At 33.3% G+C, this 15515-nt stretch overlaps 2 protein-coding genes across 4 annotated transcripts; one reads left to right on the top strand and one right to left on the bottom strand.

Annotated features, from left to right (window-relative positions):
- Positions 1–584: 584 nt before the first annotated feature.
- LOC132293172 (probable glycosyltransferase At5g03795) lies at positions 585–5498 on the top strand. 2 transcript variants are annotated; one of them, XM_059790526.1, is made up of 4 exons: positions 585–1122; positions 2083–2184; positions 3432–3993; positions 4927–5498. In XM_059790526.1, the coding sequence occupies exons 1-4, from the start codon at positions 717–719 to the stop codon at positions 5408–5410; spliced, it is 1554 nt and encodes a 517-aa protein (XP_059646509.1). In that variant the 5' UTR covers positions 585–716; the 3' UTR covers positions 5411–5498. The 2 variants fall into 2 exon arrangements, with proteins under 2 accessions (XP_059646509.1, XP_059646510.1); XM_059790527.1 differs by lacking the exon at positions 2083–2184.
- A 339-nt stretch (positions 5499–5837) lies between these two features.
- LOC132293173 (syntaxin-132-like) lies at positions 5838–15263 on the bottom strand. 2 transcript variants are annotated; one of them, XM_059790529.1, is made up of 13 exons: positions 14944–15263; positions 13549–13659; positions 13306–13362; positions 12507–12555; positions 10857–10945; positions 10700–10773; positions 9546–9588; positions 9344–9404; positions 9217–9242; positions 9055–9132; positions 8254–8334; positions 6459–6524; positions 5838–6261 (listed from the first exon to the last, which is right to left on the bottom strand). In XM_059790529.1, the coding sequence occupies exons 1-13, from the start codon at positions 14959–14961 to the stop codon at positions 6130–6132; spliced, it is 885 nt and encodes a 294-aa protein (XP_059646512.1). In that variant the 5' UTR covers positions 14962–15263; the 3' UTR covers positions 5838–6129. The 2 variants fall into 2 exon arrangements, with proteins under 2 accessions (XP_059646512.1, XP_059646511.1); XM_059790528.1 differs by having other exon boundaries at positions 5838–6274; positions 14944–15262.
- Positions 15264–15515: the final 252 nt, after the last annotated feature.

Genomic DNA, 15515 nt, shown 5'->3' with positions numbered 1-15515 from the left:
AAATTATGTTAATACTATAAGAGTTTGTATATGTTTGACTCTATTATTGTCTCCACGGAGAAACCTTCACATGGAATCATTCACATATTACATCATTTAAAAAAAAAAAAAAAAAAAAAAAAAAGAAAGAAAAAAGAAAAAAAAAAAAAAAAAGGAAGAAGAAGAAGAAAGAAATTAAAAGAAAAAACAAGTCTTAGCTAGCTCGGTAGATTTTTGCGCCATCAAATAAGGTGAATCAAACATATAATACATATTACATATGTATACATGTAATTAATGAATGTTAATTTAATTACTTTCTTCAACTATAATTAAACAAGTTTCATTTGAACTTTTTCTAATACAAACCTTCCGTCAAATATATTCTTCCATGCTCAGTCTTTATGCTACCATTTTATTTAGAAACAATAAAATATAGTACAGTATATTACAGTAAATTAATATTTCGTGCACGCGACAGGCTTGGATTTATTTTATAGGGTGTCCTTGGTCAATTTAATTATAAAGTCTTAACAGTAACATATATAATATTTTAATTTGAATATAGTTGTCCATGCTCGTCATATGCTTTGATAACTACTAGTATAAGCTGAAAATTAAGCCCCAGTACACGTGTGTGTGTGTGTGTATGTATGTTCAACTCTGAATTTTCTCTCTATCCTCTCTATTGATCATCTGTAGCAGGCTTTTGAGAAATTGAAGCTAGCTAGGCCTCCATGGCCTCTTCAATTTTCTTATACAATTCTCTCTCTATTAGGCGTTTATCAGATTCTTTTAGAGGCTTGTTCTTCATGCACATTAGCTTAGCTTTCATTACCATTTTTATGATTTTCTTCTACATCTCTTCAACCTCGAAAATTCTGATTCAAACACAACACATCGAACACAGAACCCCTCTTTATATAAAACAATCACTAGGGTCTCCAACCAACCCTCCACTCACCAACTTAAGTATGAAATTAATTTCATTCCACAAACCTTTTGGCGCTAAAAGTTCATTTTCCGATGTGCTGAAAGCAGCCGAAGAAGGCGGCGAAACCCCTCCCTTCACTAGGGATGGCGGTGAAGGAGCTAAGAGAAGGTGGTCAACTGGAGTACGTCATGATCAAATGAGCCTAAATGGTATGGATATTAATTTTGAGCATTATGTTCTTTGTTTCCTTTTCGTCTCTCTATCCTATCACAATTAACTATGACTTTTGATTAAAATCTACAAGTATTATGACTATGACTTGTTTAAAAGCTTCAAGTTACTTAGCATGATTTTTTTAAAATAGCGAAAAAAGAAAAAAAGAAAAGAAAATAATTAATTACATACTTTGAAATGCAAACGTAACTTTAACGCTGTTGATGGTTGATTCAATGTTGAATAAACACATGCAATTAAGTTGAATGTTTTGGATGGTTTGGTAATTTAATTTTTCAATATCTAACATGGTCATTGATTTGGTGTTCATACCCAATATTAGTCAAGTCTTCCCTAACTCGGCTTCTGTTGCGAAAAAAATAAATATAAAAACACCATAAACATTAGTATTGCTATAAAAATATACTTAAACATTAGTTTAATAAAAATACTTAAAAACACTAAAATAGAAAAAATAGCAACTTTAAACTTTAGAGGTCATATGCGTTGATAACTACTAGTATAAGCTGAAAATTAAGCCCCAGTATATATATATATATATATATATATATGTTCAACTCTGACTTTTCTCTCTCTATCCTCTCTATTGATCATCTGTAGCAGACTATCTAGAATTTGAAGCTAGCCCTCCATGGCCGCTTCAATTTTCTTGTACAATTCTCTCTATATTAGGCGTTTATCAGATTCTTTTAGAGGCATGTTCTTCATGCACATTAGCTTAGCTTTCATTGCCATTTTTATGATTTTCTTCTACATCTCTTCAACCTCGAAAATTCTGATTCAAACACAACACATCGAACACAGTACCCCTCTTTATATAAAACAATCACTAGGGTCTCCAACCAACCCTCCACTCACCAACTTAAGTATGAACTTAATTTCATTCCACAAACCTTTTGGCGCTAAAAGTTCATTTTCCGATGTGCTGAAAGCAGCCGAAGAAGGCGGCGAAACCCCTCCCTCGACTGGGGATGGTGGTGAAGGAGCTAAGAGAAGATGGTCAACTGGAGTACGTAATGATCATATGAGCTTAAATGGTATGGATATTAATTTTGAGCATTATGGTCTTTGTTTCCTTTTCATCTCTGTCTATCCTATCATAAATGAACTATGACTTTTGATTAAAATCTACAAGTATTATGACTATGACTTGTTTAAAAGCTTCAAGTTACTTGGCATGATTTTTTTAGAATATAGTAATTAATTGAATTCACAGCTATATTTACCAGTTTGTGGGGGGACAGAACTATAATTTTTATCAACTTGGTTTGAAATTTAATGTAATCTTATGGACAGATTTTTTTTGTTTTTTTTGGGTGGACAAATCAAGCTTGTTTGATTGATTGTCTTGGGTTCCGAAAAAAGAAAAAACAGAAAAGAAAAGAATTAATTATATGAAATGCAAACGTAAATTTAACGCTGTTGATGATTGATTCAATGTTGAATAAACACATGCAATTAAGTTGAATGTTTTGGATGGTTTGGTAATTTAATTTTTCAATATCTGACATAGTCATTGATTTGGTAATTCAAGGCTTCTTCTGTTGCGTACTCAATACTATTCAAGTCTTCCCTAACTCGGAATTTGTTGCCAAAAAAATAAATATAAAAACACCATAAACATTAGTATTGTTATAAAAATATACTTAAACATTAGTTTAATAAAAATACTTCAAAACACTATAATAGAAAAAATAGTAACTTTAAACTTTAGAGGTCAAAATTAGATGCAACATATATGGTGAACCCATGTGGGTCCCTTTCTGACGAATTCCACCGCTTATTTTTATAGGCCAACATTTATGCTGAAATGCGGGGCGTATAAAAATGGGGTGAGATTTGTATCCAGTACCACAAATAAGATTCTGGACTTGAATAGTTGAATCTCATCATCATCAATAAAGCCTACCTCACAAAAGACAAATCTAGCATAGAAGTCCTCTAGTAAAATTTCATAATTGAAGCTATGGTCCATTTTTCATGTGTTTTAAAAAGAGCGTCTCTTTCAGAAAATCGTACTCTTGTGATTTTTCAAAAGAAATATTTTTTTTTTTGGACAGCGAAAGTATTTTATAAAAGTAAAGAATCAAAATTATTTAAAAGAGACAATTTTTTTTGAGGCGGAGGATATTTTGCAAGAGCAGAAAGTCACGGTTATCAGAAGAGACACTTTTTTTGAGGCAGAAGAAATATTCTGCAAGAAATTTATTTTATGTATCTCAAATATTATATTTATCTGAATTGTATGTAAAATTAAATTTTAAAACAAGATCAAATATTGCAGGAGAGGATGAGAATGAGGTGTTCCATGACAGAGAAATGTTTGTAGAAAACTACAAGAGAATGAATAGAAGCTTGAAGATATATGTGTATCCTCACAAAAGAGACGATCCCTTTGCCAACATACTCTTGCCAGTGAATTATGAACCAGGGGGTAACTATGCAAGTGAAAGTTACTTCAAGAAAGTGCTTTTCAAAAGCCATTTCATCACCAAAGACCCTTCAGAAGCACACCTCTTCTACCTACCATTTTCAATTGCAAGTATGAGGCATGACAAGAGAGTTGGTGTCGGTGGTATCCAAAATTTTATCCGAGACTACATCTTCAACATCAGTCATAGCTACCCCTACTGGAATAGGACAGGTGGGGCTGACCACTTCTATGTTGCTTGTCATTCCATTGGGAAGGTAGCTATGGAGAAAGCAGTGGAAGTGAAAATCAATGCCATTCAAATGGTCTGCACATCCAACTATTTTATACATGGATATGTTCCTCATAAAGATGCTTCTTTGCCTCAAATTTGGCCAAGACGAGGAGATCCCCCAAATGTTGCACCATCCAAAAGGTATCTTTTTAAGCTTTTCAAGTACCTAACTCGTGTTTTTTTTTTTATCATATCCAAATTTGATCTCTCGACCAAAATATTAGGATTTCAAAGGAACAAGATTTCTCTCATCCTAAATGTTAAGATTCAATGATTCTAGATTCCATTTGTCTAAAGTAATTCATTAAATGAGACGACTCTCTGAAATAAATTTAATTTAAAAGATAATCTCATTTAAGAAAGGGAAAATGATACTTAGGCAGAAGACTTATGTTCAACATCTTATCCAATTGGTCTCTCAACTAAACTATTAGGATTTCAAAAGAACAACGATTTCTCTCAACCTAAAAATGTTTTTAGATTCCATTTGTCTTCGTTAAATAAGATGAGTTAAAGTTAACTTAAAGACAACCTCATTCAAATAAGGGAAAATGATATTTAAACAAAAAAAACTTTTATCAAACCTTGTGCATCCCTTGGATGCAAAGTGGAAGATCCACTTTGGGTTTGTCACTATCAAGGGTGGATTTAGAGGTGGACTTGGACTTTGAGCACACCAAAAAAAAAAAATTATTACTATAGCCAATTATCGTTCAGCTCCAAAAATATATATATATTATTATTATTAGTATTAGTTCATCCCATTGACAATTCCTGAATTCGCCTTTGATCGCTATGCAATGACTTTGAGGTTGAAGTCGCAGTGTCCTTGAGAAAAAAGTTGACTCTGACCACCAAGAATATAGTATCCCAACCCCAACGGTGAATTGTTATTTTGTAATATTATCAAAGAAAATGGAGAGTTCTGATTTGCCTGGCACCCTACCCTGGGGTATTGAAAAAAAAAATCTCAAAACATAGCTCGTGTTTCTAAAATCATCATTATTGTGGTTGGTTCAGCAAGATGAACTCATTTAATTTAATTTTGTCTAAATAAAAATGACACTATTCCAGGAAAAAGCTTGCCTTCTTTGCTGGAGCAATGAACTCCCCAGTACGTCAATACGTCCTCAAAGTATGGAGAAACGACTCCCAGATCTTCGTCAACAATGGCCGGCTCAAAACGCCTTACGACAGAGAGCTTCTTCGGAGCAAGTTCTGCCTCCATGTGAAGGGGTTTGAAGTGAACACAGCACGCATTGGGGATGCTCTGTACTATGGTTGTGTCCCTGTGATATTGGCTGATCACTATGACCTCCCATTTGCAGACATTTTGAATTGGAAGAGCTTTTCACTTATTGTCACCACTGCAGACATCCCATTGCTGAAGAAAGTGCTTCAAGGGATAAGCTCTGATGAGTATCAAAGGTTGCAAAGCAATGTGTTGAAGGTGAGAACGCATTTCCAGTGGTATGTTTCTCCAGTTGAATATGATGCCTTTTACATGGTTATGTATGAATTATGGCTCCGAAGAAGTCATGTAAGAATTTCTTTTTAGTGTTTTAATTTGTTGAATCCCAATCAATAAGTATATGTTGATATAGTTGTGTATATATAAATGTTTAAAAATTAAAATTTCTTTACAAGTCCTTCTGCAATAAAAATTAGTTGATTATCGACAATTTCCATTAGCAAAGAATTTTATTTTTAGAAGGTTGATTAATAATTTTTTAATATCCAAATTTGGATAAATATTAGAAGGTTGCCATATTAAACAAATCAAAGATTCTGGCCAAACTATAGTGTTCTATGACTTCCACACATAATTAGACAAAAAAACAAAAAAACCTTCAAGCAGATTCTAGTTTGTCCACTCTGCACAAAGGCACAACAATAAGTACACATTTGAAAGCAAGCTGTAATTTCTGATCTTTTTGATAAACATCAGGGTGGTTCTGTAATGAACAATCCCGACGTTCAGTTAGTATAGAAAAATAATAATTCATTAGCAAGCTGAAAAAATTGCAGTAGAGAGAGTCCATAAAGAATATCCTTTTCAAAATCTACATGAAAATACGCATTCTATTGTAAAGAATAAGAAGTAAATCTTCCAAATAAATATGGCACACGATCAACTTTTGGGACCAGAATCCGTAAGGATTCAACATCAGTTCTTTTATATTTATACATTTTATATGGCAGAGGTATATCACCCTGATGGTTGTGGACCACCGGGACCACCACCAGGTCCACCACCCTTATTGCTCTTCCATGGCTTTAGCACTCCCACAACAATGATTGCAACAATGATAAGAAGTATGAGGATGGCGATGCACATCCATTTCCTGGAATTTCTTTGTAAACTTTTCGCCTTTTGGAGAGCAGTATTCCCAGATTGAACATGGTCAACTGCGTTTGAAACCTGGATAAGTGGGAGGTGGAAAACTAAGTAAATCATAGGCTCAAATATAAAGGCTCGGCCTAATATCTACTCACACAATGTTCAACAACGCCAAAAGGAAGTTCATATATATTTCAACCAATTTTTCACACCATGAGCAGAAAACCATGCAAGCCATTACGTCAAGGAACAAAATATCAATTACCATTGATTCTATGTTGTCGAGCATGTCTCCTTGAGCATCCACCAACACCGCCATATCTAGGAATATCTGCATATAACATTGAGGTGTGGATTAGAATCTGAAAATACAATTAATCTGCCATCTACCTCCCAGGCAATGTCCCATCAAGGTATCTCCTAATAACGTTATAGCACAGTGTAGTGCAAAAGGCGGCCTGTATAAGTTCCACGTGTAGACAAAACTACACTAGATTGGACTCCTAAGGCGCATATAATCATTTCAAGACAATCAGATTGCAACTTATAAGAGCACACTAACTGAAATTAGTTCCCTTGCAATGCATGACAATCTATAGGACAGGACATAGAGTGACGCTATAAAGCAACCATGTCAGTTCCATAATCTTGACAGTACACACATGTAAGCCCTTTGGTTCAACACATATAACATATAGGTCAAGCTACCTTCAAGAAGTTACAAATTACAATATAAGCTTTTTCAATCATTTAGATCATAAAAACTAAGTATGAGTTTATGTCAAACAAAAGCCAATGATTGAGCAAAAAAAGTGAGCAGAGCCTCACCAAGCTCTTTCAGCACTCAGACAAAACTTGCACAATAAGTGGAAAAAGGTAATCAAACATTAATTACTGATAACTGAGTAAGACAATCGTCAAATAAAGCCCAGAACCGAACCTGCACCTGCTCAAGCTCAAGCTCATTTTACTTGCACAAAAGTTCAAAGTCACACTTGATATCCATAACTTATATATCCCAATCAATGGAGAATGAGGAAAATCTCGCATACCTTCCATCTTATAATCAGATTGAGATATGACCATTGAATGTACTCTTGGAGAGGAAAACCTCTAATCAATAAAAACTAAAGCAAAAATGATCAAGTCCTTTCCACAAGGCATTGCTGCATACAACAGATGACTGCAAGAAATTACTTCTTACACAATTTGGCACCAGTCTACATCTAGATTGCGCCCTTGCCAGTACTTATAGGGCAGGGGAAACACCTCATTTGGCCAATACTATAATCCATTTGATGCAGGAGTAACAAGAAGAAGAATGCAAGCCCCTAGAAGTTACATGCAGTAGTTTGATATCAAAGGAAAGAAAAAAATTCTTTTTTTATGCACATGAGGCATTGGAATAAATTTCTCGATACCATTTTTTTGTATTTTGGATTTTTTTTTTTTTTTTTTCTCCTTTCAAAATAATAGGAATTTCTGTTTAACAAAGTTTGCATAATGTTAAAATTTATAGAAGACTATTTAAAAGACTGTTGATAGGTTGAAGAACTTATGGATAATTTTGTAAGCCCTACATCATCCCTTGGGATGACCTAGAAATTTGGAGCTCCATTATACGCCCTCGATCAGATTACAGTATCCATTTTAAATCTGTTTGATCAATTTAGACTAATAAATTGCCTGGCTGAGCCGCTCTTAAGGTGGCTTGCTGTTACCTGGCATCGCAACTGGTATGCCAAATTCCTTCAACACTTTTAGGCAGTTCAGGTTATTAGATTGGTCAAGATGGAATTTAGGTAAGATGAAGTAGACAGGACATTCAGCTGATGGTCAACCCAACATCATACAGGTGGTTGAAAGTCCTATGGTATGTCAAGAAGGCAAAGAAAAAATATATAAAAAAGGAAAAACAACAAGAACCTACAGTCAGAGCAGTTAACATGCAAATAATTTTTAAATTATAAGTCACGATTTAACAAAATGTACAATGCTAATATTTGACATTCTGATCTAATTCATATTTAGTAGACATCAACAAAAAGAAATGATGATACCTGTTGCAACTCAAGAAGTTTCCTTTCCACTTCTCTGACTGCATCATGGCGTTCTTGAATTTCAGCGAGGGTGTCCATTATCTGCAAAAGCAACGTAATGCCAATAAATACAGTATGACCAGCTTTAATTAGTTAATCTTCCAGTATAAAACAGGCATTGCCACGCAGTATATCACTGACTGCTTTGTATCAGAAGCAGAGTTGCAGCCACTTCACACACACACACACAGACTCTTGCCATATTTACAATATTTTAAACTAAATCTACAGACTAGGAGTGTGTCAGGATTGAGAGTTGAAAGGAAAATAAATGGAAGGCAAAGGAAGGATAGATAATTTTATGCCTGGTTTAAAAATGAGTATGGAGGACAGGTCTGTTAACCTCCTAGGTAGTTACTTCTGCTATCCTCCCATGAGAAGAGGATTTGGAGGGCAATGATAGGGAATCAGACTTGTTTATATATTTTTACAGCAAGAAAATTCCCGTTTCACCTCTTTTCACTCAAATAATAAAACATTCCTTTCATTTCCTTTCCATCTAGTATCTCTTCCAAACATGAAGCAAACAAATATCCTCCTTTCTTTTCCTTTCCAGTTATCCAAACAAGATGAAGAGTGAATATTGTGTTCTCATGTCCTTTCTTTTTTATCAGAGAAAATGTTTTCCTTCTCTTTCTTTTCACTACTGCTAGTACCAATGCCATAATATTAAAATCTTTCATGGTTGTACCCCCAATGGAGAGACTTAAAAAATGACCAGACCAAAAAATTGAAAAGAAGAGGGAGAGAAGATGAAAAAACCTGGCCTCGGCCTTGTTCCCGGATTGCTTTTTGGAATATCTGTTCACTATCCCCAGTCTCTATCAAATTGTCAATCGTCTGAAAAGTTATTGAACAATCAGAAAATATGTTTATCTCAGAGATACAATTTCAATGAAAGTTTACAACTTAAAGGAACATCACCTCTTCATCAGCTCTGGTGCCCGTTACTGAATCACAGAAACCAGGATACAAAATCAGTAAGATGTACATCATAGGAATGCCAGTGCATCAAGCAGCAAATAAAGTATTAAAGAAACGAATCCAAAACCTGTATAAACACGCCTCTCAACAACCTCGCGATACTCTTGATGGATGCTTTCCCTTAAAGACTGCAAAATATTTTTAGAAAGAAATAAATAAATATATATATATATATATATTTATAAGGAATTTTCAGAAATAAATATAAAGGGAATGCTTTAGAAGTGAGAGAAGATAAAAGGCCCTGAATAATTCACTATCTGACCTACCTGAAAGTCAGACATCTTGTCTTTGAACTTCTTTTTCAAGGCACTGCAATCAGACATAACCACTTAAGAAGCATGATATCTGACTTGCTCAATAAATTTTATAAGAGCCATGCAAATTGGCAAATAATTAAAAGAATTGGTGAAAGTTGAATTAAACAAACAATGTTAATACTTAATACTAGAATCATTAGCCAGTGTGGTCCCCGTTAATCAAGAGTGTTGAGAGCTATAGACGGGATACTGACTTAACCTTTGGCATTATTTGAATAAAATGGCTGCTCTTAGCATTCGAACCGGCGTTCTCACGCTTTACAGCTCGAGCGTTTTACCAATGCACTAAGCAAAGGCCCCTCTAAATAATGATAATACTCCTTCAAAATTACAGAGATTAATTTTCATGATCTTTAGAGATAGAAACTAAATTCCACCCGACTTTTCTAACTATTGCAAGTAAAGAGCCCTTTATAAGCAGGCAATTCATTTCACAAGAAATAAGCAAACTAATTTTGGGGAGAATTTTAGAGAAAATTTTAAACATTAATAGGATAAATGGCTGAAATAGCATGAATGTTAATTTCCATCAAGGTAACTCCGACTATCAATCTGGATGTCACTTAATTCATTAGTAGTTCAATTTCATAATTTTGTTGTATTCAGTGGGCTGTTTAGGTATTGGTTGTGCTTGTGATCATATTAAGTCTTATCTAATGAAGTTGATTTGATAAATCAGTCTTGACTTATTACTCCACTTAACCTGAATTTTCTTCCTTCGTTTCTATTTGGTAATTTTTTTATTTTATTTTTTTAAGTTCAAGCTAATGCACACAACTAAAATATTGCCCCTAGCAGGGCTTGAACACTCAATCTCCCCAAAGGGGAGGAGAGATCATACCATCAGGACTAATACCCATTCGTTTCATTTCTATTTGTTGTTCATGCATATTAATTGATTGGTAGCTTAAATTTGAATCACATAAATTCTTCCAAAATCTCTAGAAATTTGAAGTAAACCTAGGCTGCATGAAATACAATGAAATCACCATTTGATTGTTACAAATATTAATTTGTCTGTGCCAGGCAAAACTTCAAGATGCAAATTATTCGTGGTCATTCAGCAAAAATAAAGAGGCAAATGGAAATGGAGTCTAAATTACAGTGTTGTTGATGTTCTTGATCGGTCTACCGCCGTTCCTTTCCCGCATCCAGGCTTCTGCCTATTTGCTAAATTCTGGAACAAAATTTTTTCGAGATCATCATATAAGAAGACCAAATGACCCAAAATTACTAGAAAGAAGCAGTATATGGTCTTACCTCTCTGTCAAGCTCCTCAATTTTTGATTTAATAAAACGAGCAATTTTTTGAACTTCATCAACATCTTTCTCCATTCGTTGCTTGATTGCTGGAGATCATGATAGGATCAATCAAGATTATTGAGGTTCAAAACAATTGCAAATATATTTATATTTTAATGAATTGACAAAGAACATGAGAGAATGTAAAATGGTTTTCCATGCAAAACTGGGATGCAAAAGAGGAAAAAGACAAATAATATAAATTTCAGCAAATAGAGTGGTTCCTGATTCAGATCCATACATAAAAATCATTAAAATATTGTCCATGCCTCAGATAAAAATAGCAACCAAATTTTAGATGGATAAACCTTTGTAGTATTGTTCAATTAGCATGCTGAGCTTCAACATGTGTAGGTATCACAGTATATTCCTATTTTCAGAGGTGCAATATGATATTTAGGAGATCTACCAGGGTTAGGTGAGATACGCAATAAATATAAATATAATATCTAATTTATAATAATCCTATATAACCTAACTTAAAAAATTAAGTAAATTTTAAATTAATGAAAATTCATCTATACAGACAAAAGTGTTTATGCATGTATTTAAAAAAATAAAATAAAGTAACAGATGATAAATGTACATATATACTTTTTACACGAAGATGTGCATACATGCAAATATCTCTGTATGAAAAATAACAGCTCTCTCTCTCTGTCTCTCTCAATAGATATTAATTGGTATGTTATAGTCATCCTGGTCAAGGTAGAAATGATTGAAGTGGCTTTTAGTCAATAAGTCCAAGTAGATTTCTATTTCTCCTATATCAGGAAGGTTTTATATTGAGAACAAGCAATCAATATTAATGCTTAATTAATACTTCCCTGTCCCAAGATTCTTGTCTCTTTTTCCATTTCAGAATGTTCCAAAATTCATGTCTCATTTGAAAAGTCAATGTAGAAAGTTCTTATTTATTTCCCAAAATATCCTTTTTTAAAAACTTTTCCCAACCAACAATATGAACTTCTAAGCTTAAATGGGTAGTTTTGGAATTTCAAAAGGGCATAGTGTATTAAATCCGTGTCCCCTTATAATATTGAAACCCGAGTGACAAAAATATTCAGATGGGGGTGGTAAAACATTTGTGGCAGACAACAAATGACTTGTTTACAATACTCATGCAACTAAATTGTTTATTTCTATTTTGACACAATTCATGAAGTTGAGTAAGCATACAATGTTATGCTTAAAAGTTTAGTTAAAGATTACAAGCATCCCCAGATGCTTTTAGAAGTTCATTAACAGTTTTGCGATACAGAAATATTACATATGCATATTCTTTAAAATAACCATCTTAAGGAAAGGATCAAGTCCCACAACATTAACATTTACAACCTTTATACATCAATATAAATCCAATAAAGAAACTTTAAAAAACTGCGCATGCCATGATTATGGAAGCACTTTATATGATTGCTATTTTGCATGGTCACAACAATGGATCTTATGATCTTTCCGCAGACTTTAACAAGTGAAACAAAATTTTACATCAACTACAACAAAAGCAAAGGACTAATTAACAGTCATTATTTAAAAGATATTACTCCATTTGTGCAGATGCCAATTTGAATTCATATAAACAGAAATGCAACAAAAGCGGATTACCTTTCATGGCGGCAGCTTTGGTGACAGCCATAGATTCCTCATGGGCATCCTGCATACACGATTTGCAAGATAATTAATCAAAGATTCAGGTCAATGGACACATCAATTCCGAAATGTATCACTAGTAATTAAGATGTTCACATTTGGTAAGCAACATTTTGACCACAATGTTGAGGCCACTAATATTCAGGTTGAATTGTCATCTCTAACTGTAAGAACAAAATCTTTACCTAAATAAAGTGAAAGTGTACAAATAATTTTCTAAAGCAGAACCCATCACATGATAAATGCATAAAATTGAAACCAAAGATAAATAGAGAGAGAGAGAGAGAGAGAATTTCCACATAATTTAAACTACCAAAAACTAAATGTATTGGTGCTAAAAACATATTTAAAATTCTAGAACACCAACAAGAACAGACCAATCCAGAGGATTTACAAAGTGTAACAACTCAAATGAATGATGTGAAGCTATGGCACGTTTCAAAAGATGAACTCAACGCCTTTCAATTCAAGATGTTTCATCCATGATCAACACAACATTGCATTGAGAAATGCTTACACCACAAAACTTGGAGAAATAATGTGAATGCATAAAAAGATTACAATTTTACTGTACTGCAATATGTCCCTCACTTGATTCAATCTCATAAAGGGGGAGAGAAACTAAGAGAAAGAAATAGAGAAGAGGATGAAGATCCTTTCCCCGTATTATGAAACATTTAGCTAATTCGTCATGAAAAGCTGCCAACTGACAAATTAACCAGTAAAAGGGAGAAAAGGGGAGCAAAACCCATACCTGGAGCTTTCTGAGTAGCTTATTCAGCTTATCATATTGTTTGTCAATATCTTGAACCTAGCAAAGAAACAAACAAAGACATCACTCGATGACATCAGACGAAAGATGATTTAAACATGCTCTTAAATTCAATACGCAGAGAAAATTAAGGAAATATGAAGGAAAGAGGATTGCCGATCAAGAGAAAATGACAATTCTTCTTGCTTAGTCAACCAAGGAGTAGCTAATATAAGTTGACGCCACCTGCTTAAAAAATTTGTCCAAGCCTAGTTCTCCTGAATTCGCTGGATGATTTGTTCCCATTTCGATATCGCCATCCGTTGAAGCTTGACCCCGGGGAATCTCAAAGGAATGCTGCAAAATATATCATGTGATATATAAAAGAAAATTACAAATAAGAACAAGAAGATGGCTAATTCCTTTTGAAAGTTTGCGAGGACATGCCAAGAAGCGAAAAAAGATGTTGGTCTAGCTCCCCAGTATTTACGAGGATGCCACAAAAATATGTAGAAGCATCGCAATGTCTCAAATAAGCTTAGATTTTGTGGTCATGTGAAAGAAAGTCGAGTCCACAATAAGCTGTACTTGGAAAGATTTAAAATTCTACAGCAGATGGCACAAAAAGACAAAAAGTTATTTAATTTTTTCATGCTGCATTTGACCATTAATAAATAATAAGTGATGATTGTAATCTAATGAATTATTCATCTTATAATTTATATATAATATTGCAATGGTTGTCACAATTAGCCGTATTTGAAATTTTTTATGCAGACAACTTCTGGGTGAGTACTAATGTATATTACAACTGTAAGGATGGACCCTTGGAAACTAGGTACTTAAAGTGTTAAATTAAATTCTATAATTTTCGATCTTTCATGTGTTCAGGCTTATTCACTACAAGAACCCTTAAAAAATAATAAAAAATAAAAAAAGTACTAGCTTTCTCATACTTTAAAATATGCTATTCTAGATCCTATCTTATAACTAGATTCAAAAGACCTACAATTGATCTAACATGGGATATTGATTTTAACAATATTTGTACTAATTATATATATAATTAATAATTAATTGAAACCAAATCACCTTAAAGCAGTAAACTGTGAGTAAATGAAAAATGATGTTAGAGATATAAATCACAATAAGAACTATAAATGCATAATATAGATCATGTTCACAAATTGAAGCAACAGATCTGAATCAGAGACGAAAGGAACAGGAAAAAAAAAAGACAAATTAAAACGTAAAGATCTAAATTGGTTAGAACATTAGAAACAAATTAAAAAAATAAATAAATAAATAAATTTGTTGGAGCTAATTTGCCAACAGTTGTAGCGGAATTAAACGAGATCCAAAACCAATATTAAAGATTTCATTAATGCTACATTGGTTGCTGAGAAATCCTACAAAAATATAACATCCTAAATTTGTTAGTCTTGTGTTTTTTGTCTTTAGATGCATTCGTCAAACAAGCCTATTTCAAATTATCAATTAATTAAGTCTACCACACAACATATATGTGTGTGTGAGAGAGATTCGGAACTTGATTTTTTTCTTCTCTTTTTTTTCTGCGTTTTCTCAGCAAACAAACACATTGAGAAAAGCAATTCTAAGGGAAAAGGGGATGAAAATTACCGTTAAAAGGTCGTTCATGTTGGAGAGCTGTTGAGAGGAGGCGAGGTGGAAGTTGAAGAAAATATAGGAGAAAACAACGAGTTGTTTGGTGGGTTTAGAGAGAGAGAGAAAGGAAAGACAGAACAAGAGTTTGTCTTTCTAGGATTGGAGACCTGGTTTTTGGTGTATTTTGTAAAAACCAGGTCTAAGGGTTTCCGGGAGAGAGAAACCCGAGAGACAACCAAGGAGAGAGAAACCCGAGAGTGTATCTCTCTGTTGAAACGATGACGAGGAAAGAGAATTAGAAAGATCAGTGGACTCACCGTGATTCCGTAACGGCATGTACATGGGAGTATTTATACTCCCTCTGTACTTTCCTTTTTGGGTCCCAAATAATTATTTACTTTCCTTTTTTAAATAATAAATTTTATTTTATTTTTTTCAAATAATTATTTACTTTCTTTTTTTAAATAATATATTTTATTTACTTTCCTTTTTTAAATAATAAATTTTATTTTATTTTTTTCAAATAATTATTTACTTTCTTTTTTTAAATAATATATTTTATATTTTTTTATATATGTTTTTTAAAT

Source organism: Cornus florida, unplaced genomic scaffold (assembly GCF_030987335.1).
Source record: "Cornus florida cultivar Cherokee Brave unplaced genomic scaffold, ASM3098733v1 CherokeeBrave_3.0.0_Hap2_Chr02, whole genome shotgun sequence".
NCBI classification, from domain to species: domain Eukaryota; kingdom Viridiplantae; phylum Streptophyta; class Magnoliopsida; order Cornales; family Cornaceae; genus Cornus; species Cornus florida.
Note: the sequence above shows the minus strand (reverse complement) of the source record. Positions and strands in the feature narration are given on the sequence as shown.